The sequence below is a fragment of the Oncorhynchus nerka genome, linkage group LG13, assembly GCF_034236695.1.
Source record: "Oncorhynchus nerka isolate Pitt River linkage group LG13, Oner_Uvic_2.0, whole genome shotgun sequence".
NCBI lineage: Eukaryota > Metazoa > Chordata > Actinopteri > Salmoniformes > Salmonidae > Oncorhynchus > Oncorhynchus nerka.
This window is the reverse complement of record NC_088408.1, coordinates 42,533,686-42,560,969: the sequence shown is the minus strand read 5'-3', so window position 1 is coordinate 42,560,969 and position 27,284 is coordinate 42,533,686. Positions and strand designations below refer to the sequence as shown.

The 27,284-nt window shown below is 42.2% G+C and overlaps 1 protein-coding gene across 1 annotated transcript; it reads left to right on the top strand.

The window, feature by feature from the left end:
* Positions 1-841: 841 nt before the first annotated feature.
* uox (urate oxidase) lies at positions 842-24,909 on the top strand. The gene is made up of 8 exons (XM_029677054.2): positions 842-950; positions 3,269-3,481; positions 3,912-4,028; positions 6,468-6,546; positions 19,401-19,587; positions 21,297-21,420; positions 22,245-22,328; positions 22,614-24,909. The coding sequence occupies exons 1-8, from the start codon at positions 930-932 to the stop codon at positions 22,686-22,688; spliced, it is 900 nt and encodes a 299-aa protein (XP_029532914.1). The 5' UTR covers positions 842-929; the 3' UTR covers positions 22,689-24,909.
* The last annotated feature ends 2,375 nt before the right edge of the window (positions 24,910-27,284 follow it).

The following is a 27,284-nucleotide window of genomic DNA, read 5'->3' as shown; positions in this document are numbered from 1 at the left end:
TTGCTTTGAATGTTTAAAATCATAGTATAAGAACACTTTTAAAGGCTCAAAGGATATGATGATTTAACTTTCAAAACGAGCTAGTTTGCTACCACATGTTCTTGTCAAATTGTCAACAGAGTAGCTAGTGAGAAATAAGATATGCCAAATAACAGTCTAAAAAACACTTCTGTGCAAATAAATCAGATTTGATCGTTCAGACTCAAGTCACATGGCCAGGAATCATACTTGTACCCCACTTTGGCTTGAAATATCTGATTGCATATGCTTTTGGGGTACTCAGACTGCAGGAAAAAGAACAGATTCTAATCAGATATGCCCAAAAAATGAATGAGTCATTTCAAACTGCCAATGTGAACAAGACTTACCCAGAAAGACTCACAGCTGTATCACTGACTCAGAGGGTTGAAAACTTATGTCATCAAGATACATTAGTGTTTTATTTGTAATTATATATTTTTTTCTTTACAAATGTCAGAATTTTTCCACTACATGGACAGAGTATTTTGTGTAGATCCTTGACAAAAAAAAAAATCCTACTTTGTAACACAACTAAATGTGGAAAAGTCAAGGGGTGTGAATACATTCTGAAGGCACTATATCTGATGCAAGCATGTATTGTTTCTGATTTAAACATTACTTTTCTAGTAAAAAAAATGTTTGACATAATTCTCAACATAATCTTGAGAACTATCAGAATTCTGATCCACAGGTTATCAAAGACATGTATTTTTCTAAGGCAAATGCTTACAGGTTGATAATTGAAAGATATGACAACATTTGTCAACTGACAGTTACTTGCGTAATTGCTAAAATGACAACAGGTAAGACCACCCTCTTTACAAAATCCTCTATCATAGCCAAATTCCACTCTTGCTGCAGACAAGGACACTACAGGACATCAGGAGACTGGAGGAGGCACAGACACCATGGCAACTACCTCAACTCAGGTGCAGAACCTTTTTTTTTTGTAGGTTTGTATGTCTTAAGTCAAGTTTGCAATTCTTGTTGTCTTGTTAACATTGACCCATTAGATTTCTTCAGAACATAAATACTAAGTATTTGTTGTGTGGGGTCAATGACCATTGAGCCAAACCGCTTTCTCTGACTGGCAATAGGGTGGTTACTTTCAACATAAAAAACTATTTGTTAATCCCAAACTTAAATCCATTAAACTTTTACCAAGCCTTAAATAATTGTCATAATTCATGGAATTTGTATTAAAGGTGCATTCCATAATATTTGAAAATATGTGCAAATAGCTCTTACTGTCTATGATAGCTTTCTACTGTCTATACAAGCAACCCTGTCCCTGGAGTGCCGCAGGTACTGCAGGATTTTGTTCCAACTGGGCACCACACCTGACCAACTGAGTTAATTGATCAGTTCAGTGATTGCCTAGATTAAACACACCTGGTCTCCCAGGTCGGTTAAATCAAGAGCATGAAGTGCCTGCGGCACTCCAGAACCAGCGTTGCCTACACCTGGTCTATACGGTTTCTTTAGTCTATAATATACTATTTAGTAGTGTTGGGTTCTGAGAATATGAAATATAATTAGTTATGTCACTGAGGGAGAGAGGGTAAAGTATAACGTTTACATTATGTCAGGATATGTTATTGTTAGCCATCAGGGATCCTCTGGGGGTTGAAGGACACAGTCTGGTATCAATAACCATGACAGCCTTGAGTTGGGGAGGAGTGAGCACTTTGGGGTAGAGGTCAGGTCAGATGAAGTGAGGAAGAACAGATATCACTAACGTTCTGTCGAACAACAGCATTGGCTGTTCAGATGTGGAGGAGGAGACTCAGCCTAGGAGAAAGGGTTAAATATCAGTGCTTGTGTGAATATGTTTTTGTCTAATTCAGCTGCATTGACCCTCTGGGAAGACTAAACTTGGTTTTAGCTTTCATAGTGTCCGTAGAGTTTTTACTTTGAGAATTAGAAACAAACAGTAATGGAATAACATTTCTTGAGTGTCCGGCCCAATATAACACAATACAGTATAACATGTTGATATGCCACAAATATCAGATTGGTTTTTATCTCTTGGAATATAGGGTCTTCAGACAGATTGTAGATAAAGATTAGTATGCATCCAACATATTTTCATAGTAATGTGGCAGAAATAGTTCCTTTACACATTAGATACACAGTTTAAAAGTGAATTGTAACACTGTTGATATGCAGCAATAGGTTACAATCAATGTTCCCTCTAAGCTGTGCAGCTCCCCTTGGACTGCCGCACAGAAGAAATATCAGCCAGCACAAAGAAGCAAGAGCTTGAACTTCACTCAACTTTCTAGAGTTCTCCCCTTTCACTCTACTGTGGGAATGATGCTTGAATCAATGCAATATTAGCCACTTTCAATGTAACAAACCAAAACAAAATTATCTATGCACGACTTAGTATGCAAAACTGACTATGCAAGACATTTTCTTGTAGGCAGAGCACATTGGAGTACAATTCTATTGCAATGACAGGCCCGACTCAGGCCATACTCTACAGAGACCAGCACGCCATAACCAATCAGAGCTGCAGTAGGCCTATATGCAAATAGCCATTGCCATATATGGATCCATGCCATTCACTTTGAACTGGACTGTGTTTATAGCACTTTGTAGCCACGTGCACATTTATTCATATTCTTTGCTAGTTACTGAGTTATTAGCCCAGTTATAGCTAATTTCTAGTCAACAATGGGGGAGTGGTTTCTTCCTACAGTATCACAAAATGTGTGCATTTCTAGCCATCTTTGAAAAGCAAATCAGGTAAAGAGCTTTTTATGTCTTAAAGTGTTGTATTTTGAGACGGTCTTGAATAAGCTAAGTAACCAATAAGCAGGGGGTAGCATAATTTGGCTGTTTCTCTCTAATAATGGTAAGGTAATAATAATGATTTTTATTTCGTAAAGTGGTTTCTTGTATCAAACAACACAACATTTTCAGTCACCTTGTCTGTAGGACAAGTGGATAGACAGGTAAATGTCAAGTCCTGCATGTTTTTTCCAAAAGTCTTTGATGGTAGGCCACTTGGGTGGGTCTACTTTATGATCAAATAGTCACTTGGCTGTGACCTAAAGCGAGTACAGCCTCAGTGTTCACAGTAAATGCGTGTCGGAAGTTGCACCAACTTCATTTTTGTTTTAAAAGCATCTTTGTGATTCTTCTTGTAATGAAAAGTGGTATATCAATTAAATGTATATTTATCATTATCACTGTCACAGCACTTTGTGCAACCAACCCCAATGTTCTGACGTTTCTGTAGAATGTGGAGTTTGTGCGGACCGGCTATGGCAAGAATCTGGTCAAGGTGCTGTTTATCAGACGAGAGGGAACTCACCACTACATCACTGAGCTGACAGCTAATGTGGAGCTCACCCTCAAGTCCCACAAGGACTACTTGACCGGTGACAACTCGGACATCATCCCTACTGACACTGTCAAGAACACCGTCCATGCACTGGCTAAGCTGAAGGGAGTACGTGGTTGTGCACTCACACCAGATACGTAGAAAGAGTTTAAAGGTTTGGGAAGACAGCTATCATCATCTGAAAAGTAGATGGCAGAATGCTGAATGAATAAAAGCACTGCAAATGGAATGGGTAGCCAAAATGACTTAGTGATATAGTTCACTTCAATATCAGTTTGTTAGACACCCCTAAATGGTGGTCTAATGTCAAGATGAGTGCATTTCTCTAACCTGAAACCAGCCTGATTGCCATGCCAATCTTTCTAAGAGGTTCCACCATGCTAGCATGTCTCATACTCTGTTGTGTAAATTCAACAAAAAATGCATCAGTCTCACTTGAAATGGAAAGATAGGCTAAATCTAATTTGATATATTTATGTCTTTCCAATTGACTTTAATACAGGACACCTCAGTGATACTAAGTTTGTGTTTTGTTTAGGTTTTGACCATAGAGCAGTTCGCCATGGACATCAGCAAACATTTCCTGACAGCTTTCAAACATGTGACCAGGGTAAACGTGAAGATTGAGGAGGCACCATGGAGGAGACTGGAGAAGGTACAGTAGAATAAGGCTGGATTCAAAATCCAAAACACAATGCCTTTCTTTGAGGACTTGCCCTCATACAAGGGGGCATACTTGCCCCCCTTGTTGAGGACGTGGTACCGAAGTGGGGACCACAATCAGCAGAAATGCTCAAGAGCGCCACCATAGAGGTTGATAAACCTCAAACTTTCATTAAAATTGACATACAATATACTGAATTAAAGCTACACTCGTTGTGAATCTATCCACCAAGTCAGATTTGTAAAATGCTTTTCGGGGAAAGCATGAGAAGCTATTATCTGATACCATGCACCCTCAAAATACTGCAGCGTCACCTAAAACGACAGATTTTGCGTTAGCCGTCGCAAACGAAAACGCTGAAATAAAATATAAAACATTCATTACCTTTGACGAGCTTCTTTCTTGGCACTCCTAGATGTCCCATAAACATCATTTAGGGTCTTTTTTCGATTAAATCGGTCCATATATAGCCTAGATATCGAGCTAGGAATACTGTGCGAGTAAAGAAAAAAAATTAGCATTTCATAACGTAACGTCGTTTTTAAAAATCAAAAAGTCGACGATAAACTTTCACAAAACACTTTGAAATACTTTTGTAATGCAACTTTAGGTATTAGTACACGTTAATAAGTGATAAAATTCCTCAGGAGGCGATGTGAAATGTTTAGCTTGTCCGTAGAGAAAAAGATTTCTGGAAATGGTCGGCCAAAAATCTGGGCGGAGACATTAGGGAAGGAGTTCCCTTGTTTGGGTTAGACCAAGAATCAATTGCGAATCAAATGACATGACTCTAGACAACCTGTGGAAGCTGTAGGCAGTGTAAACTCGGCTCTATTTAATTCGGTTCACTTTTAACAATTGCCTGTAGGATATATTTTTCCATTTTCAGTGAACAGATTTTCATGCAATTTTCGATGAAACGCCCGTTCTGTAAATGCCACAGGCGTGATTTAAACAGTTTTGGAAACGTCTGAGTGTTTTCTATCCACACATACTAATCATATGCATGTACTATATTCCTGGCATGAATAGCAGGGCGCTGAAATGTTGCGCGATTTTTAACAAAAAGCTGCGAAAATTCGCAACATCCTTAAAAGGTTTTTAACCTCTTGCTTCTACTTGGGACGCTTGCGTCCCAACTAGAGCTCTGGAAATGCAAATGCGCTACGCTAAATGCTAATAGTATTAGTTAAAACTCAAAAGTTCATTAAAATACACATGCAGGGTATCAAATTAAAGCTACACTCGTTGTGAATCCAGGCAACAAGTCATATTTTTAAAATGCTTTTCGGCGACAGCATGAGAAGCTATTATCTGATAGCATGCACCAATACACTACAACACAAAAGCACAGCAGGGGACGTAAACAATATAATTAGCATTTCGGCATTACACAAACCGCACAATAAAATAGAAAACAGTCATTACCTTTCACCATCTTCTTTGTTGGCACTCCTAGATGTCCCATAAACACTATTGGGTCTTTATTTCGATTAAATCGGGCCATATACAGCCAAGATATCGTTATATGTAGACTGTGTGATAAACGAAAAAAACAGCGATTTCACAACGTAACGTCATTTTTTTAAATTCAAAAAGTAGACGATAAACTTTCACAAAACACTTCGAAATACGTTTGTAATGCTACTTTAGGTATTAGTAAACGTTAATAAGCGATAAAAATCATCCGTAGGCGATGTAAAAATCATTAGCTGTCGTCTTGGAAAAAATTTCAGGAGAGAGCTCTTCCAGAATGATCTGGGCGGAGACTGGAGGTAAGTGGTGCCCCTGTTTCGGTTCAACCAAGAATCAAAGATGATTCAATTCACAAGACTCTAGACAACATGGGGATGCTGTGGGAGTTGAATGCTCGGTCTTATCTAATTCGGCTCACTGTTAACAATTGCTGGAAGTGGCGCAAGGATATTTATTTCCATTTTCTGTGATCAGGTTTTCCTGCGCTTTCCGATGTAACGCACGTTATGTTATAGCCACAGTCGTGATTTAACCAGTTTTAAAAACGTCCGAGGGTTTCCTATCCACACATTCTAACCATATGAACGTACTATATTCCTGGCATGAGTAGCAGGGCGCTGAAATGTTGCGCGATTTTTAACAAAATGTTCAAAAAAGTAGAGGGTAGGAGCAACTAGTTAAGGGTCTAGATAGGTGAAAGCAATAGGGTGCGATCAACATTTAGTCTATTGGGGTGTGAAATAGGTTGCGATTTCCCCATACCGCCAACACTTCAGTCCCTTCAGCTCTGCAGGGACACTTTTTGAGGGGAGAAGGAAGTTGTTTGGAATGACGTCTATGATATAGATACGCTATTGGATGTGAGCCCTGTGTGTACTCTGTAAAGGTATACATGGATTAAGTGACATTTAATAGTGATGCATTTAATGAATGAGGCTCGTCTTTCTTGCACAGAATGGTGTCGAGCATGTACATGCATTCATCTACAGCCCTGAATCCTGGCGCTTCTGTGAAGTCGAACAGAATCATAATGGTGAGCAAAACACGCACAAAGTTGATTTGTCACATACATACACACACATACTCAAGATTGAATGAAAATGTCACAGTACCGTAATGCCTTATTTCAAGCACATAGAACTAGAGAGCTAATAACATCACTTTACATACCAGAACACAGCTATGTAAAAGATACCTTACCATCAGGATCTACCTTTAGCACATGGACAACTTATTATCAAATCTGTATGAAGCTAAAAATGTTTGAAGGTTTACTTTGAATGATGAGTGGTGAACCTAAAAGCAACATCATATTCATTAGGCACCAAACCGAAGAAAATGCTCTGAAACTGAGTAAAACAGGGAGGTACAATCTATACTTGTCCAATTAAGCTAGCTATCATGAATGCCAGCCAATACTAGCTAGGTAGCTAGTATACAACAACCACAATGCTCCTCTGGAGAGGTCACTGGATGGCAGTTCAAATATCACAGCTAGATGCTGCCCCGAGATGCATAGTGCCTCTTACATTATAATTACATTCTTAGCCTTAAAAAAACAGTAATTCTGTACTAAATCATATCTCTGTACTATGTTAAACTTGCACCGGGGGGGGGTTAACTTCTCTCCCCGCCCTTGTACGACCTGCCACTGGGCTAGGGGCCATGGTGACTAACAGTGGCTCTAGCCTTAGATCATTGTTCAGCGGAGGGTTTGAAGGAATCAGCTCCAGGATCTCAGAGGTGCGGCCCAGGTCATTTTCCTCAAGCAAACAAGGTTCTTCTGGTTCTGACTTTCCATCCGATGTCCAGAGCTCGGGGTAATCGCTTGAATCCTCTGCCAGCCGAGATGCACTTTCCTCCCCAGAGTCCTCCATGTCTTCCCTGTCCAGTCCATCGCCGGAGTGGGTGACCTCTCCTGCATCTACATTGATTGAAAGCCCTGCAGCATCACTGTCATTGAAGTGCACTGAATCATCCATTTCAAATGGCAGGAAACCACTTTCTCTCTGCCGTAACGGTCTTGAATTATTTTACGTGTGGGTTTGTGGACTGACTGAAGTCACTGTGAAAATCTCAGGGTTCCACTTGTCAGCCAACTTGCGGCGGCCCCTTTCACCCTTGTTGGCGATGAGGACACGATGCCCCATGGACAACCTGATGCCTTTAACCCGCTTGTCATACTCCCGACCTTGTCGTCTCTGTTGCTTGTCAGTGTGCTTTTGGGCAACACTCATAGCTTCCTTCAGCCCAGTGATCAGATTCTCGACATACTTGTTGCAATCCACAACACTGGAGTCGTCCAAAACATTGCGGAACATAACATCCACTGGTAGCCGAGGGACACTACCAAACATGAGAAAGAATGGAGCATAGCCTGTATTCTCGTGAACAGTGGCATTGTAGGCAAATGTCAATGACTGGATTTGTTCAGGCCAATGTTCTTTGGTTTTCAAGGGCAGACTCCTGAGCATGCTACCTAAAAGTCCTGTTGAAGTGTTCAGTTTCTCCATTCCCCATTGGGTGATATGTCGTGGTTCTTGACTTTTGGACACCGGAGAGCTTAAGCAGTTCTGCTATTAGCTCGCTCTCTAAATTTTCACCTTGATCAGTATTGATCCCTGAAGCAAATCCGTAGACACAGAAGATATGATCCCACAGTTTACGAGCTACTTGCTTGGCTGTCTGGTTTCTACATGGCCATGCATGGCCAAGTTTAGTGAAGTGGTCAGTCACCACCAGACCATCAACTGAGTGCTTTTTACTGTCTTCCGCTGTCCAAAAATCCAAACACACCAACTCCATGGGAGAGCAAGTTTTGATGCTCTCTAACTGAGCTCTAGCCGCTGGCTCTTGAGTCTTTGCTAGAACGCATCTCTGGCAGCAGCGCACATACTCCTTGATGTCACTCTCCATTGCAGGCCAGAAAAACCTCTGTCTGGCCAAGGCTAGAGTTCTAGCTTGGCCTTGATGTCCTGCAAGGTCGTGAATGCCAGTCATCGCTTTGAGTCTCAACACCTCTGGCAAGACATACTGGAACTTTCTCCGGTTTGTGTGACTCTCCTTAATGACACGATACAGAACTCCCTCTCTTAGAATCAAGCTGTCCCACTGTTTCATCAGCAACAACCCTTTAGAAGAAACATTGTATCGATCTCGTCTGGTGGGCCGTTTCTTATTGAAGACGAAAGGGATGACCTTGGAAGTCACAGAGTCTTGCAGCTGAAGATCTCGAAGTTCCTCGTGCGAGAGTTCAGGCAAAGTGTCAATACCAGGAGAAAGCAGCCGTTGGGTGTTGGAACCAAGCTGGATTGCTTGCATCTCCGTTGAATATTCCCAGTCGATATGGAGCAGACATATGGCCTTCACTTCAGCAGTGGTCAAGGAGGTTATCTCCTGGGGATAAGAAGCCCAACGGAAGGCATATTGGACATCATCATTCAACGTCCCAACAGCCTCATTCAGAAGTGCTAGGTAGGACTCCCTCACCAGTCTTTGCTGGACAGTCACTGCGAAGGGGTCGCGGCTCAGTGCATCTGCTACTGTATTCTTGCTGCCTGGGATACGCTTCAAATCGAAGTTGTACGGTGCCAGCTTGGCAACCCATCTGTTCTCACAAGCGTCCAGCTTGGGTTTATCATGATGTACGTTAACTTCTTATGTCTGCCATCCCGTTAACGGGATAATTGTCATCAAAAACCGCTGAATTGCATAGCGCCACATTCAAATAATATTACTAAAAATATTTATATTAATGAAATCACAAGTGCAATATAGCAAAACACAGCTTAGCCTTTTGTTAATCCACCTGTCATGTCAGATTTTGAAAATATGCTTTACAGCGAAAGCAATCCATGCATTTGTGTAAGTTTATCGATCGCTCGACAAAACATTATGTACACCTAGCATCAAGTAGCTTGGTCACGAAAATCAGAAAAGCAATCAAATGAATCGTTTACCTTTGATGATCTTTGGATGTTTTCACTCACAAGACTCCCAGTTACACAATAAATGTTCCTTTGTTCCATAAAGATTATTTCAATATCCAAAATACCTCTGTTTGTTTGGCGCGTTATGTTCAGAAATCCACAGGAAAGAGCGGTCACGACAACGCAGAACAATTCCAAATAGTATCCGTAATGTCCACAGAAACATGTCAAAGTTTTTTATAATCAATCCTCAGGTTGTTTTTAAAATATATAATCGATAATATATCAACCGCAACTGTCTTTTTCAGTCGGAGAGGGAAAGGCAATGGCTGCCCAAACTCTGTTACGCATACAAAACACTGCTGGCACCCGGCCATACAATGACGCAATGTTATCTTTCTCGCTCATTTTTCAAAATAAAAGCCTGAAACGATAGGAAAAGTAATCTGGTTGATATCCCTGTAAATGGAGCAAAGGCAGGCAATGGAACATAGAAGCCACTTCCTGGTTTGATTTTCCTCAGGGTTTCGCCTGCAATATCAGTTCTATTATACTCACAGACAATATTTTGACAGTCTTGGAAACTTCAGAGTGTTTTCTATCCAATACTAATAATAATATGCATATATTAGCAACTGAGACTGAGGAGCAGGCCGTTTAGTTTGGGCAACTTATTTATCCAAGCTACTCAATACTGCCCCCCAGCCATAAGAAGTTAACGGGTTACTATCTGTCCAGACAGTGAACTTGTGCCCCTTAAGCCAGTGGCTGAATTTCTCACACACACTCCATTTCAGTGCTAGAAATTCAAGTCTGTGTGCCGGATACCTTCTCTGCGACTTACTCAGGGTCTTGCTCGCGAATGCTATGGGCCTTGCCTTATCTTCACCTTCAGGCACTTGACAAAGCACAGCCCCAAGACCATCCAAGGAAGCGTCAGTGAAGAGAATGAACGGCCTCTCGAAATCAGGGTGAGCTAGCATGACACAATTCGAAAGAGCATCCTTCTGGAATGCAACGACACACTCCTCAGTCCAATCCGATAGCGTCAGCTTCCGGGAAATCCCACTGTTGCCCTTCTTCCCATCTCTTCCTCTTCTCTTTTGACCCCTAGTGATTGCAAACAAAGGTCTGGCTATGGCGGAACAGTCAGGAATGAAGTGCTGGTAATATAATACCATACCCAAGAAGGATTTCAGCCTCCGAGCAGAGGGAATGCATCCGTCTGCCTCCATCAGCTGAGCTTGGCTCATCTTGGCAATGGTCTCCACCTTTTCAGGATCCATTGACACACCGTCCTCTTTAATGATATGTCCGAGGAATTTCACTGTTCTTCGTAGGAAGTGGCATTTCTTGGGTGCTAGTTTGAGATTGTTGGCTCTTAGACAGCTAAACACAACTTCAAGTCACTGTAGAGCCTGTTCCTCGGGGGGTGCAAAGACCAACAAATCATCTAGGTAACAAAGGAGATTTGAAAAATTTAGGTCCCCAAATATACTTAACATCATTCTCATGAAAGAGGCCAGGCTGTTACACAGACCTTGTGGCATGCGATTGTACTCATGAAGTCCCATCGATGTGGTAAAGGCTGTGTACTTCTTGTCCTCTTCATGAACTGGAATGTTATAAAATCCTGAAGTCCATGGTGCTGAAAAATGCACTGCCACCAAGGGCTGCGAGGCAATCTGCTTGATGAGGAAGGGGATGAGCGTCCTTCACCGTTCGTGCATTCATCCACCTGAAGTCAGTGCATAACCTCAGACTCCCGTCTTTCTTCCATACCATGACTAAAGGGGAGGCATACTCACTAACCGACTTGCGTTTAAGACCTACTTCTTCCATATCTGTCAATACCTTCCTCAGCTTCAGGTAATGAGCAGGTGGAACTCTTCTGTATGGTAGCCGGAAAGGTCTGTCATCAACCAGGTGGATACGGTGAACATAACCCCTTGCTTCTCCACAGTCCAGATTATGTCTTGAGAAGATGTCTTCATATTTTGTGATGGTATTCACAAGCTTCTCCATCCACTGGTCAGTTACCTGGCATCCATGCCTACTAATCCTAGATCAGACAGTCTTTGTTTCAGATTGTGGCAGCTATTGTCATCCTGCTTCTGTTCCATTGGGGTTTTCCTCACTTCATGAAGGCCCTGAAAGATTGTTGCATCCTCAACAGCCAAGCCTGTAGACATATCGGCCAGCTTCATGTTACGTCTTAGGGTGAGATGTTTGTCAGAACAGTTTACTACCTTTAAAGGGACCCAGCCACCTCCCCACATGGGTGCAGTAACTCTACCCACAAGTATTGTTTCTGGGCATGACCTTTGACCTGGTAGGCTCGACTATTACAGTGCTGCCTGGAGACAATGTCACATTTTTAGGAAATTTACCCCAAACTAAGTGTTCAGTCTTGGGCGAAAGAGTCACAGCTTGAGTGAGCTTCACTGTCCCAATCTTGCCACCGACTTGCTGTCCCTTCCATCTTGTGACACTTGTCATCATCTGCAGAAACTTCTCACCCTCTGGTGAGTGGGTCTGGCCATCCATGTCGTTGATGAGCTTCCAGTACTCGTCAGTGCCTTTCATCTCATGCAATAGATGCATAATGACATTCGATCCCAGGATGAGATCATCACGCTGTCCAGGAACAACCAGGGTGGGCACTGTGGTGGTGAGTTTCTCTGCTGTTGTGGTGGGCGTGTCTCACCACCATAGCATTCCCCCTGTGTTGGACAATTTGACTTCCAATGATCTGGGGAAAAGCACCAGAGGCACAGGTTCTCATGTCTACAGTGCATCACAGTGGAGTGGTCTGTTAAGCCACAAACCCTGCATTCCCTACGCCTGAAGGGTTGGGTGGGGAAAGATGATGCCTTGGCCTGTGTCTGTGAAATCATAACGGGTGGTATGCTCTTCTCTAAGGTACATTCAAGCAGGTGAATGAGTCTCTCGATACTTGCACTCTGCACATCTTGTTTGGCGCTTGATGTGAGAGAAGTGTCACTGCACGCAGCAGCATTGACCCCGCCTTAAAACTGAGTTATCTGGGGATGTACTGTTACTTGCTTTGAGGATAGAGTGGTAGATTGACACACAGTGGCCTTCCTGCGGCGTTCATGTTCATAGATTCTCTCCTGTACTTCACTCGCAGGCCATTTCTCAGCAGACTTGTATTGGAATACCGCTGCCAGTTTGGGGTCAGGGCAGTATGTTACAAACATCCTAACGACATCGGAGTTGGAGCTGTCAATCTTCTTACCTTGTCTCTTAAGGCCCTCGTCAGCAACATCTACGGCCTTGTTGAATCGAACCCAATACTCTATAACAGCCTCTCCGGGTACAGGTTTTAGTATTGTAAAAATCAGCCAAAGGCATGCATGAATAGGCCAATTCGCTGAAATTCTGTTTCAGAATGTCAAATACAATCTCTGGCTTCTCTGTAGGATCAACAGTTGTCTCATTGGGTAAATGTATCTTTACCATGTCTCTTGCTTTGCCAGATAATCGACTAATCATCTCATCTGATTGTTCCCCAACAGGACATCCCTTCCTCCTCAAGTATATTCTCATCGACTCCTCCCATTCATGAATGGAGCATTTGTCTGTACCATCTCCTCTATATGGTGGAGGTTCCTTTATGTCTGATTGCATGATGAACTTAATTTTACTGAGGTCCACATATCCTACTGACTCTGAATGATGATCACTAATCTTTTCTGTACTTACTGGTACATAAGTACTGGACCTGCCACTCTGTAGTTCTTCCCTAATGGATCTCCCTATTTCCCGGGCTAGCTGAGTGACCGGCTCAGCTAGACCATCTACAGGGGCGTTTGGATTAACACTAGATGAAGGGATTTCATCCACATTTTTTTTGTGGAGCAAAACATGGGGGAACCTCCTGCAGCTACACGCTTTACAGGGGTTTGATCAGAGCATGAGAAACACCTCCCCCTCCCAGCAGTGAATTTGGGTTCATCACCATTATAAGATGCCATAACACTAAACCACTAATGTTACGTTAAAATGTCTGTTGATGACCACACTTCTATGTTAGTTAATAATACATCGTTGTCAGAAAAAAACAGGAAAGAAAAGACTGCAGTTCCGCTTTTTGCCACAAGACGGCAATAGTATCTCAATGATATAATTAGTCTCTAGAGCAGCAGCACTGCGGTGATTGAGCTGAATCCGGGTCTAGAAGGCACCAATGTAACCGGTGCTATACTGCACCGCTGTAACTCTGTGTTGTGTGTGGTTGATTGAGACTATAGACGTGGACTTTGGAGATCAGATAGAATTCTGCTTGATTAAAACTCTCTCTGCATCCTGCATCTGCATCCAAAAGAAAATAAAACATTTGTAGACAACATATGTTCTGAGAATCGTCGCCTCTTTCTCTCATAGTGCATCAAAATGATTTTTGAATACAAAAATTAGTACAGCCTCTCCTTATTATACATAACATATTTTACATGGATAAAACCACATACCTGCATCCAAAAGAAAATAAAACATTTGTAGAGCACATATGTTCTGAGAATCGTTGCCTCTTTCTACAACAGATGCACAATACAAGGGACTGGGATCGTTCGAGGAGCAAGTCATCGTTCACACATACACATGCTAATACCTTAGCTAGCCAGTTATGCATTTGGGGGCGCTATTAAACATTTTAGATGAAAAACGTTCCCGTTTTAAACAAGATATTTTGTCACGAAAAGATGTTCGACTATGCATATAATTGACAGCTTTGGATAGAAAACACTCTGACGTTTCCAAAACTGCAAAGATATTGTCTGTGAGTGCCACAGAACTGATGTTACAGGTGAAACCCAGATAAATCCAACCAGGAAGTGCCGCATTTTTTGAAACCGCCTCATGCCAATGATTCCTTATATGGCTGTGAATGAGTTACGACTGAGCTTACGTTTTCCACGTATTCCCCAAGGTGTCTAAAGCATTGTGACGTCTTTTTACGCATTTCCATTGAAGAATAGCCGTAAGGGACCATATATACCAAGTGGTCACATGGTGTCTCCCGCAGAAAATCTAGCGTAAAATACTGAGGTAGCCATTTTTCCAATCGCTTCTTATGAGAAACCAATTGCCTCGACGGATATATTATCGAATATATATGTTAAAAACACCTAGCGGATGGATCCTAAACAACATTTGCCGTGTTTCTGTCGATATTATGGAGCAAATTTTGAAAAAAGTTTGGCGTTATAGTTGTAGCATTTTCCGGTCGATTTCTCAGCCAAGCATGATGAAGAAACGGGAGCTATTTCGCCTACAAAAATAATAATTTTGGAATAAAGGAACATTTGCTATCTAACTGGGAGTCTCCTGATTGAAAGCATCTGAAGTTCTTCAAAGGTAAATTATTTAATTTGGTTGCTTTTCTTATTTTCGTGAAAATGTTGCCTGCTGCCAGCAGAGCCTAGCATAGCATTATGCCATGATAAACTTACACATAAACTTGCTTGTCTAGTGTTGGCTGTAATGCATATTTTGATGACAGTGTTGTTAACAAAAGGCTAAGCTTGTGATTGAATATATTTATTTAATATCATTTGCGATTTTCATGAATAGGAAACGTTTCTAGGGGTATTTACAGTGCCTTGCGAAAGTTTTCGGCCCCCTTGAACTTTGCGACCTTTTGCCACATTTCAGGCTTCAAACATAGATATAAAACTGTATTTTTTTGTGAAGAATCAACAACAAGTGGGACACAATCATGAAGTGGAACGACATTTATTGGATATTTCAAACTTTTTTAACAAATCAAAAACTGAAAAATTGGGCGTGCAAAATTATTCAGCCCCTTTACTTTCAGTGCAGCAAACTCTCTCCAGAAGTTCAGGGAGGATCTCTGAATGATCCAATGTTGACCTAAATGACTAATGATGATAAATACAATCCACCTGTGTGTAATCAAGTCTCCGTATAAATGCACCTGCACTGTGATAGTCTCAGAGGTCCGTTAAAAGCGCAGAGAGCATCATGAAGAACAAGGAACACACCAGGCAGGTCCGAGATACTGAAGTTTAAAGCCGGATTTGGATACAAAAATATTTCCCAAGCTTTAAACATCCCAAGGAGCACTGTGCAAGCGATAATATTGAAATGGAAGGAGTATCAGACCACTGCAAATCATTACACATTACATTTACATTTAAGTCATTTAGCAGACGCTCTTATCCAGAGCGACTTACAAATTGGTGCTTTCACCTTATGACATCCAGTGGAACAGCCACTTTACAATAGTGCATCTAGGTCTTTTAAGGGGGAGGGGAGAAGGATTACTTTATCCTATCCTAGGTATTCCTTAAAGAGGTGGGGTTTCAGGTGTCTCCGGAAGGTGGTGATTGACTCCGCTGTCCTGGCGTCGTGAGGGAGTTTGTTCCACCATTGGGGGCCAGAGCAGCGAACAGTTTTGACTGGGCTGAGCGGGAACTGTACTTCCTCAGTGGTAGGGAGGCGAGCAGGCCAGAGGTGGATGAACGCAGTGCCCTTGTTTGGGTGTAGGGCCTGATCAGAGCCTGGAGGTAGTGAGGTGCCGTTCCCCTCACAGCTCCGTAGGCAAGCACCATGGTCTTGTAGCGGATGCGAGCTTCAACTGGAAGCCAGTGGAGAGAGCGGAGGAGCGGGGTGACGTGAGAGAACTTGGGAAGGTTGAACACCAGACGGGCTGCGGCGTTCTGGATGAGTTGTAGGGTTTAATGGCACAGGCAGGGAGCCCAGCCAACAGCGAGTTGCAGTAATCCAGACGGGAGATGACAAGTGCCTGGATTAGGACCTGCGCCGCTTCCTGTGTGAGGCAGGGTCGTACTCTGCGGATGTTGTAGAGCATGAACCTACAGGAACGGGCCACCGCCTTGATGTTATTTGAGAACGACAGGGTGTTGTCCAGGATCACGCCAAGGTTCTTAGCGCTCTGGGACGAGGACACAATGGAGTTGTCAACCGTGATGGCGAGATCATGGAGCGGGCAGTCCTTCCCGGGAGGAAGAGCAGCTCCGTCTTGCCGAGGTTCAGCTTGAGGTGATGATCCGTCATCCACACTGATATGTCTGCCAGACATGCAGAGATGCGATTCGCCACCTGGTCGTCAGAAGGGGGAAAGGAGAAGATTAATTGTGTGTCGTCTGCATAGCAATGATAGGAGAGACCATGTGAGGTTATGACAGAGCCAAGTGACTTGGTGTATAGCGAGAATAGGAGAGGGCCTAGAACAGAGCCCTGGGGGACACCAGTGGTGAGAGCACGTGGTGAGGAGACGGATTCTCGCCACGCCACCTGGTAGGAGCGACCTGTCAGGTAGGACGCAATCCACGCGTGGGCCGCGCCGGAGATGCCCAACTCGGAGAGGGTGGAGAGGAGGATCTGATGGTTCACAGTATCGAAGGCAGCCGATAGGTCTAGAAGGATGAGAGCAGAGGAGAGAGAGTTAGCTTTAGCAGTGCGGAGCGCCTCCGTGATACAGAGAAGAGCAGTCTCAGTTGAATGACTAGTCTTGAAACCTGACTGATTTGGATCAAGAAGGTCATTCTGAGAGAGATAGCGGGAGAGCTGGCCAAGGACGGCACGTTCAAGAGTTTTGGAGAGAAAAGAAAGAAGGGATACTGGTCTGTAGTTGTTGACATCGGAGGGATCGAGTGTAGGTTTTTTCAGAAGGGGTGCAACTCTCGCTCTCTTGAAGACGGGAGGGACGTAGCCAGCGGTCAGGGATGAGTTGATGAGCGAGGTGAGGTAAGGGAGAAGGTCACCGGAGATGGTCTGGAGAAGAAGAGAGGAGGGGATAGGGTCAAGCGGGCAGGTTGTTGGGCGGCCGGCCGTCACAAGACGCGAGATGTCATCTGGAGAGAGAGGGGAGAAAGAGGTCAGAGCACAGGGTAGGGCAGTGTGAGCAGAACCAGCGGTGTCGTTTGACTTAGCAAACGAGGATCGGATGTCGTCGACCTTCTTTTCAAAATGGTTGACGAAGTCATCTGCAGAGAGGGAGGAGGGGGGGGAGGGGGAGGAGGATTCAAGAGGGAGGAGAAGGTGGCAAAGAGTCTACCAAGACCTGGCCGTCCCTCTAAACTTTCAGCTCATACAAGGAGAAGACTGATCAGAGATGCAGCCAAGAGGCCCATGATCACTCTGGATGAACTGCAGAGATCTACAGCTGAGGTGGGAGACTCTGTCCATAGGACAACAATCAGTCGTATATTGCACAAATCTGGCCTTTATGGAAGAGTGGCAAGAAAAAAGCCATTTCTTAAAGATATCCATAAAAAGTGTTGTTTAAAGTTTGCCACAAGCCACCTGGGAGACACACCAAACATGTGAAAGAAGGTGCTCTGGTCAGATGAAACCAAAATTGAACTTTTTGGCAACAATGCAAAACGTTATGTTTGGCGTAAAAGCGCAACACAGCTCATCACCCTGAACACATCATCCCCACTGTCAAACATGGTGGTGGCAGCATCATGGTTTGGGCCTGCTTTTCTTCAGCAGGGACAGGGAAGATGGTTAAAATTGGTGGGAAGATGGATGGAGCCAAATACAGGACCATTCTGGAAGAAAACCTGATGGAGTCTGCAAAAGACCTGAGACTGGGACGGAGATTTGTCTTCCTACAAGACAATGATCCAAAACATAAAGCAAAATCTACAATGGAATGGTTCAAAAATAAACATATCCAGGTGTTAGAATGGCCAAGTCAAAGTCCAGACCTGAATCCAATCGAGAATCTGTGGAAAGAACTGAAAACTGCTGTTCACAAATGCTCTCCATCCAACCTCACTGAGCTCGAGCTGTTTTGCAAGGAGGAATGGGAAAAAATGTCAGTCTCTCGATGTGCAAAACTGATAGAGACATACCCCAAGCGACTTACAGCTGTAATCGCAGCAAAAGGTGGCGCTACAAAGTATTCACTTAAAAGGGGGCTGAATAATTTTGCACGCCCAATTTTTCAGTTTTTCATTTGTTAAACCACTTCATGATTGTGTCCCACGTGTTGTTGATTCTTCACAAAAAAATACAGTTTTATATCTTTATGTTTGAAGCCTGAAATGTGGCAAAAGGTCGCAAAGTTCAAGGGGGCCGAATATTTTCGCAAGGCACTGTATGTCCGCTACGTTATGCTAATGCATTTGAGGCTATGATTACGATCCCGGATCCGGGATTGCTCGTCGCAAGAGGCTAGCTATTACCCACATGTTGAATTCAGAATGTTGATATCATCCTAAAAAGTACAATTACTTAAAAAATTAGTCATGATTTGAGCACGAGCACGCAGGGCATAACGTAAGTACACACTCCCCTACTCCCAGGATGAAGGCATGCATGATAACAAATCAACATGACACATAAGTATATGAACCTGGTGAAATTCACACAGTACTTTAACAACTGTTACATACAGTCTGTTTACTACTCATTTAATCAGAATTCATAGAACTGCAGGTAAGCGTGCTCTCGAGCGTCTAGATCTTCTTTACCATTCTGCCATCAGATTTGCCACCAATGCTCCTTATAGGTCACTGCACTCTACTCCTCTGTATTCTGGCCATCTCTGTATACCCATCGCAAGACCCACTGGTGGACGCTTATTTATAGAACCCTCTTAGGCCTCACAACCCCTATCTGAGATAACTACTGCAGCCCTCATCCTCCACATACAACACCGTTCTGCCAGTCACATTCTGTTAAAGCTCCCCAAAGCACACACTGGGTCGCTCCTCATTTCAGTTCGCTGCAGTTAGCGACTGGAACGAGCTGCAACAAACACTCAAACTGGACAGTTTTATCTCAATTTCTTCATTCAAAGACTCAATCATGGAAAATAAAATAAAAATTAGAAACAGGGATTTTCATTTTCCATTGCAAAATGCTTTAAAACATTTTTGTTGTTGTTTGCCCCAATGAACACAACCCTGGTCTTTACCTCTGTGCCCTTCCCCCACAGAGAGCCCTATTCTTCACAGTGGCGTGAAAAACATGAAGGTGCTGAAGACCACTCAGTCTGGCTTCGAGGGCTTCTTCCGAGACCGCTTCACCACTCTACAGGAGGCCAAGGACAGGTGTTTCTGTACCTCTGTCTACGCCAGGTGGCGCTACAACAAGGTCCAAAATGTCAACTTTGACAGTGCATGGTAATTCCCAGAGTTAATGACCTGTGTAAAAGAACAGTTCAGTTCATTAATACTGTACATAGTGCCCCATAATACTCTTGACCTAACACCTGTGATATGTAAAACAGATATCATTTACACGTTGGAAACAAAGCTGTCTATTAACCTTTTACTGCAGTGGGCTAAATCAGGGTCACGCAGAGGGATTCTTGGTACACTTAAACAAAACTACTTTGAAACAAAAGTAAGCTGTAAGGTGACGTCGACAGACATGGCATCTCTGCTTCTAGCTCCTAAGCAACTTTGCAGTATTTAAAAAAAAAAACATTATTAGCACAGAAAGTTTTTTGTGTTATTACATACAGCCGGAAATAACTTTTCGATATCAGAGCGGCGGTAACTCACCAGCATTGCGACCAGGAATACAACTTTCCCAAATTGGATTATTTGTTCGTACCCCCCAGGGCAATTGAACTTACCCCAGAGGCTGCTCCAAGACGCCACCGGCAGAGAAGAGGTATTTGGAGTGGACTTCTAGTACAATTCAGGAGGCGTGCACACCATTCACCACTTCCGAGTATATTGCCTGCTAATGTTCAGTCTCTGGACAATAAAGTAGACAAGCTCAGGGTGAGGATCTCCTTCCAGAAAGTCATCAGGGACTGTAACATACTCTGTTTCAAGGAATCATAGCACTCTCTGGAAATACTGTCCCCGTCAATACAGCCAGCTGGGATCTCAGTTCATCGTGCAGACAGGAATAAAGAACTCTGGGAAGAAGAAAGGCGGTGGTGTATGTTTCATGATTAACTAATTATTCATGGTGTGATTGTGATAACATACAGAAACTCAATTTATTTTGTTCACCCAACCTAAAATACCTCACAACCAAACGCTGACCGTATTACCTCCCAAGAAAATTCTCTTCGGTTTTAGTCACAGCTGTGTTTATTCCTCCTCAAGTCAATACCACTACAGCCCTCAAGGAACTACATGGGACTTTATGCAAACTGGAGTTGGGGATTTTAAGAAGAAAATGTGTTCATTTCTTCGCCCGCTTTAAGGATAAGACAGTGCACCTACGTGGCCCGCTCCCAAGGACTGTGGGCTCTCGTTCTCCGTGGCCGACGTAAGACATTCAAGCGTGTTAACCCTCGCAAGGCTGCCGGCCCAGACGGCATCCCTAGCCACATTTTCAGAGCATGCGCAGATTAGCTTGCTGGAGTTTTTACGGACATATTCAATCTCTCCCTTTCCCAGTTTGCTGTCCGCACTGTCTCCAAGATGTCCACCATTGTTCCTGTACTCCCTAGACCCACTTTAATTTGCTTACCGCCCCAATAGATCCACAGACGATGCAATCGCCATCGCACTGCACACTGCCCTATCCCATCTGGACAAGTGGAATACCTACGTCAGAATGCTGTTCATTGACTATAGCACAGCCTTCAACACCATAGTGCCCTCCAAGCTTATCATTAAGCTCGGGGCCCTGGGTTTAAACCCAGCCCTGTGCAACTGGGTCCTGGACTTTCTTACGGGCCGTCCCCAGGTGGTGAAGGTAGGAAACAGCACCTCCACTTCACTGATCCTCAACACCGTGGGCCCCACAAGGGTGCGTGCTCCCTGTTCACCCATGACTGAGTGGCCATGCACGGCTCCAACTTGTGAAATAATGGACAAACTGATAAGCTTGGGGAAATATTCAATATTCTACTCTTTTTTTGCAGGAACTCTGTCAAGGAGACAATAATTGAGAAGTTTGCTGGCCCATACGATCGTGGAGAGTACTCTCCCTCTGTGCAGAAAACCCTCTACGACACACAGGTCATAGTCCTGGATAGGGTGCCTGAGGTAGGTTCATGCAGAATAAACAAGAAGTCACTTTATGTCCAACATTCCACTCCAAAATGAAAGTTTGTCTTTCAAACCTTTAAAGTAGTAGTGTTCTGTTGAGAGAAATCCATGTCCTAGGCCATCTGTTTTATAGATCATAGCAATGCAAACGATATGCCACAATCAAAAATGGAATGGAAAATATAAGCACGGTGTAATTTGTAGATATGTGTGGCTTATCTTTTCCGTTCATTTAGGCATATAGCTAGATCTACACAACTGATGTCGAGGGATCTGTCATCTTGACTACTACCATCTAGGCTACTTTTGAGGTCTGAAAACACTGTCAATTTTGTATTTTGGCTTGTAACGTCCCTTTAATCTGACTCTGACTGAAGCTAGAGTGGCAAACTGCATGCTGATGAAGCCTATCTTCTCTCTTCCTCTAGTTTAGGGACAGTATATAGCCTAACTCACACACTCACATGCACACATGCATACACACTTTTAAACTAAACAAATATAGTTTTTCGTGATTACTGATCAATTCATTTATAATTATTAGGTTTTGTTATTTGTTATTTGGCTTCCAACCACACCTGCACAAGTATAAAAAAAATAGTGGTATTGTCCATCACTTGTTTTTCCTTGGTGCAAATAAATAAAACTATTCATAAAGAATCTCAGAGTAGGAGTGCTGATGTGGGATCAGATGCTCCCCGTCCAAGCAATATCAATCAGTATGATCAAAAAGGGGAAACCTAGATCAGCACTCAGAGACGCTTTAAGAATATGGGCCCTTGTTTCAAAACACTAAGTGTTACTGTGTATGTCTTTTTCAGATTGAAGAGATTGAGATAGTCATGCCTAACCAACATTATTTCACCATTGACATGACGAAAATGGGTCTCACCAATAACAATGAAGTGAGTTGCAACCGGAGAGATACTCAGATGGCCTGTTGCTTCGAGTCAATGCTTCTCCTTGACCTGCCTTTAAGGAAGAGATTAAAAGAAAATGATTTGTTATGCGTTCTTACTCTATTTAAACTTTTTTTACACTAAATTGTATATGGGAAACTTTGAAAAAAGTGTGATGTTACAACTACTACTACAACAGTTGGCAGCATTTCTATGATTTAACAAGTTTATCACCACTGGTTGCTCACTGTGGGTTGAATATCTAGTTAACGCATGACCTTTTCCTTCAAGGTTCTTCTGCCATTGGACAATCCTTCAGGGAACATCATGGGCACAGTACGCAGGAAGCTGCAAGCAAAGCTATGAAAAGGAATACAAAGCTACCCGAAAAGACTTTAATCAAAGTGAGAACAAAATGATAATTAATGTCCCATCGGTTAAGGTCTCTCCAAACACAACATACTGATCAATCTACAAGGTTGTGTTCATTAGGAACGAAATGGAAAGCAAAACAAACTGAAACGGGGAGGCCTAACCTGTCCTCTGTTGCAAATGTATTTCCATTGTGTGCCCGTTAAGTGAAGTAAAACATGTACAAAGCTGTATCCTTGCTAACAATATTACTTCCCTGAAATTACAAACAGACAAGTTTGTTCATATTCTCCATTTAAGAATTTCAAGTGTAGAAAGTGATTCACCCCACATGGTAAATCTTATCCTAAACATGAGTCAAGGTGAAACTTTTGGTTTACACTAATTGCAATTGATCAAATAATTGTGCGTGCAATTACATATAATTCATATTTTATGAGACAACCAATATAAATATACAGTTGAAGTCAGAAGTTTACATACACTTTAGCGAAATACATTTAAACTCAGTTGTTCACAATTCCTGACATTTATGCCTTGTAAAAATTCCCTGTTGTAGGTCAGTTAGGATCACCACTTTATTTTAAGAATGTAAAATGTCAGAATAATAGTAGGGAGAATGATTTATTTCAGCTTTTATTTCTTTCATCGCCCAGAGGGTCAGAAGTTTACATACACTCAATTAGTATTTAGTGGAATTGCTTTAAATTGTTTAACTTGAGTCAAACGTTTCGTGAAGCCTTCCACAAGCTTCCCACAATAAGTTGGGTGAATTTTGGCCCATTCCTCCTGACAGAGCTGGTGGAACTGAGTCAGGTTGGGAAACGTCTTCTTCTGTAGGCCTCCTTGCTCGCACACACTTTTTCAAATTGTCTATAGGATTGAGGTCAGGGCTTTGTGATGGCCACTCCAATACCTTGACTTTGTTGTCCTTAAGCCATTTTACCACAACTTTGGAAGTATGCTTGGGGTCATTGTCTATTTGGAAGACCCATTTGCGACCAAGCTTTAACTGATTCCTTGAGATGTTGCTTCAATATATCCACGTAATTTTCCTCCCTCATGATTCCATCTATTTTGTGAAGCGCACCAGTCCCTTCTGCAGCAAAGCACCCACACAACATGATGCTGCCACCCCCGTGCTTCCCGGTTGGGATGATGTTTTTTCGGCTCGCAAGCCTCCCCTTTTTCCTCCAACATAACAATGGTCATTATGGCCAAACAGTTCTATTTTTGTTTCATCAGACCAGAGGACATTTCTCCAAAAAGTACAATCTTTGTCCCCATGTGCAGTTGCAAACTATAGTTTGGCTTTTTTTATGACGGTTTTGGAGCAGTGGCATCTTCCTTGCTGAGCGGACTTTCAGGTTATGTAGATATAGGACTCGTTTAACTGTGGACATAGATACTTTTGTACCTGTTTCCTCCAGCATCTTCACAAGGTCCTTTGCTGTTGTTCTGGGATTGATGTGCACTTTTCACACCAAAGTACATTCATCTCTAGGAGACAGAACGCTACTCCTCGTGAGCGGTATGATGGCTGCGTGGTCCCATGGTGTTTATACTTTTGTTTGTACAGATGAACGCGGTACCTTCAGGCATTTGAAAATTGCTCCCAAGGATGAACCAGACTTGTGGAGGTCTACCATTTTTTTCTGAGGTCTTGGCTGATTTCTTTTAATTTTCCCATGATGCCAAGCAAAGAGGCACTAAGTTTGAAGGTAGGTCTTGAAATACATCCACAGGTACACCTCCAATTGACTCAAATTATGTCAATTAGCCTATTAGAAGCTTCTAAACCCATGACATAATTTTCTGGAATTTTCCAAGCTGTTTAAAGGCACAGTCAACTTAGTGTATGTAAACTTCTGACCAACTGGAATTGTGATACAGTGAGTTATAAGTGAGGTAATCTGTCTGTAAACAATTGTTGGAAAAATTACATTAGTCCTAAATAAAGTAGATGTCCTAACCGACTTGCCAAAACTAGTTTGTTAACAAGAAATTTGTGGAGTGGTTGAAAAACAAGTTTTAAGGACTCCAACCTAAGTGTATGTACACTTCCGACTTCAACTGTATAACAAATGTATATCATTTCTGCTCTGTATGTAATTGTATCTCTTTAAACTGTTTAGATTGTTGTAACACAGAGAGACCTTGTTCTAAATTGGGATATTCTGTATAAATAAAGGTACAAAGAAAAAGGAGTGCACAATCATGGCAACACACTCTTTGAAATAAACATGTTTGATAAATATAATAAATCTATGTAGAAAATAAAGACCTGCAATATTTAGTAGGTGCATAGCATTTACCGCTACAACATATTTCAATTGGAGTTTAAATGGCAAAATCAAAGTAATGTAACTAACTACTACAGAAAAAATACAGCTGTTGAATAAACAAATCAACTACCACATTTTTACTGTATAAAAGTAATGCTTTAGCAGGTCTAATCAATCTGCAAATACAATATAATCATTCAGGTCTGAACTGTGATTTGAAAATAATTATCTGACTGTATAGCCTAACAAAAACTGGATTACATTAACTCCCAACATGCTATGAAAACAACAATTGTGGATGCAATCACTGTTTTAAGAAACTTAAAAAGAGCATCTACTCATCTAATAAAGCTTGGCGATGAACAGACAACTATCACAAAGTTGAATCTAGTCTATTGCATGCAATGCATTTGCAGCTCTGCCGCATGCGGGAGCGTAACGTAGCCTCAAACGAATTAGCATAACGCAGCGGACATAAATCTTCTTATTCGTGAAAATCACAAATGAAATATATTGAGACACAGCTTAGCCTTTTGTTAACTTCTTGGATATAGGGGGCGCTCTTTTAATTTATGGATAAAAAAACGTTCCCATTTTAACCTCTTGCTTCTACTCGGGACGCTTGCGTCCCAACTAGAGCTCTGGAAATGCAAATGCGCTACGCTAAATGCTAATAATATTAGTTAAAACTCAAACGTTCATTAAAATACACATGCAGGGTATCGAATTAAAGCTACACTCGTTGTGAATCCAGGCAACAAGTCAGATTTTTAAAATGCTTTTCGGCGAAAGCATGAGAAGCTATTATCTGATAGCATGAAACAATACACTACAACACAAAAGATCCGCAGGGGACGTAAACAAAATAATTAGCATTTCCGCGTTACACAAACCGCACAATAAAATAGAAAACATTCATTACCTTTCACCATCTTCTTTGTTGGCACTCCTAGATGTCCCATAAACACTATTGGGTCTTTATTTCGATTAAATCGGTCCATATAAAGCCTAGATATCGTTATATGTAGACTGTGTGATAAACGAAAAAAACATTGTTTCAAAACGTAACGTCATTTTTTAAAATTCAAAAAGTCGACGATAAACTTTCACAAAACACTTCGAAATACTTTTGTAATGCAACTTTAGGTATTAGTAAACGTTAATAAGCGATAAAATTCATCAGGAGGCGATGTAAAGATCATTAGCTGTCCGTCTGGAAAAATGTCCGGCTAGAAACTCAACGAAAATATCCAGTCCTAGACCTGAAGAAATACGGTGCCTTGCATGTGTTTGACCAAGAAAAAACTCGAAGGGAAATGACAAGACTCTAGACACCGTGTGGAAGCTGTAGGTACTGCAACCTCAGTCAATTAATTGTGGTTCACCTTTATCAATGGGTTCAAGTAGCGCATGGATATATTTTCCCATTTTCAGTGATCAGTTTTTCCTGTGCTTTTCGATGTAAATGCCGTTCTGGTAAAGCCACAGCAGTGATTTAACCAGTTTTATAAACGTCTGAGTGTTTTCTATCCACACAGACTAAGCAAATGCATATACTATATTCCTGGCATGAGTAGCAGGGCGCTGAAATGTTGCGCGATTTTTAACAGAATGTTCAAAAAAGTAGAGGGTAGAAGGAAGAGGTTAAACAAGATATTTTGTCACGAAAAGATGCTCGACTATGCATATAATTGACAGCTTTGGAAAGAAAACACTCTGACGTTTCCAAAACTGCAAAGATATTGTCTGTGAGTGCCACAGAACTAATGGTACAGGCGAAACTAAGTTGAAACTTCAAACAGGAAGTGAGCAAGATTTTTGAGGCGCTGTGTTCCAATGTCTCCTTATATGGCTGTGAATGCGCCAGGAACGAGTTTCTGTCGTTTCCCCAAGGTGTCTGCAGCATTGTGACGTATTTGTAGGCATATCATTGGAAGATTGACCATAAGAGACTACATTTACCAGGTGTCCGCCCGGTGTCCTCCGTCGAAATTGTTGTGTAATCTCCAGCTGCATGTATTTTCCCATGTGATTCAGAGTTGAAACAAAACTGCCATGAATGACTTATCATCGAATAGATATATGAAAAACACCTTGAGGATTGATTCTAAACAACGTTTGCCATGTTTCTGTCGATATTATGGAGTTCATTTGGAAAAAAGTTCTGCGTTTTGATGACTGAATTTTCTGGGGGTTTTTCTCAGCCAAACGTGATGAACAAAACGGAGCGATTTCTCCTACACAAATAATATTTTTGGAAAAACTGAACATTTGCTATCTAACTGAGAGTATCCTCATTGAAAAC

Bases quoted from the DNA above. Each gene is read 5' to 3' on its own strand.
- uox (XM_029677054.2), top strand. From the start codon at position 930: ATGGCAACTACCTCAACTCAG. The intron at 3,482-3,911 runs GTACGTGGTTGT...TGTTTTGTTTAG, and splicing joins CACTGGCTAAGCTGAAGGGA to GTTTTGACCATAGAGCAGTT. The intron at 6,547-19,400 runs GTGAGCAAAACA...CTTCCCCCACAG, and splicing joins AGTCGAACAGAATCATAATG to AGAGCCCTATTCTTCACAGT.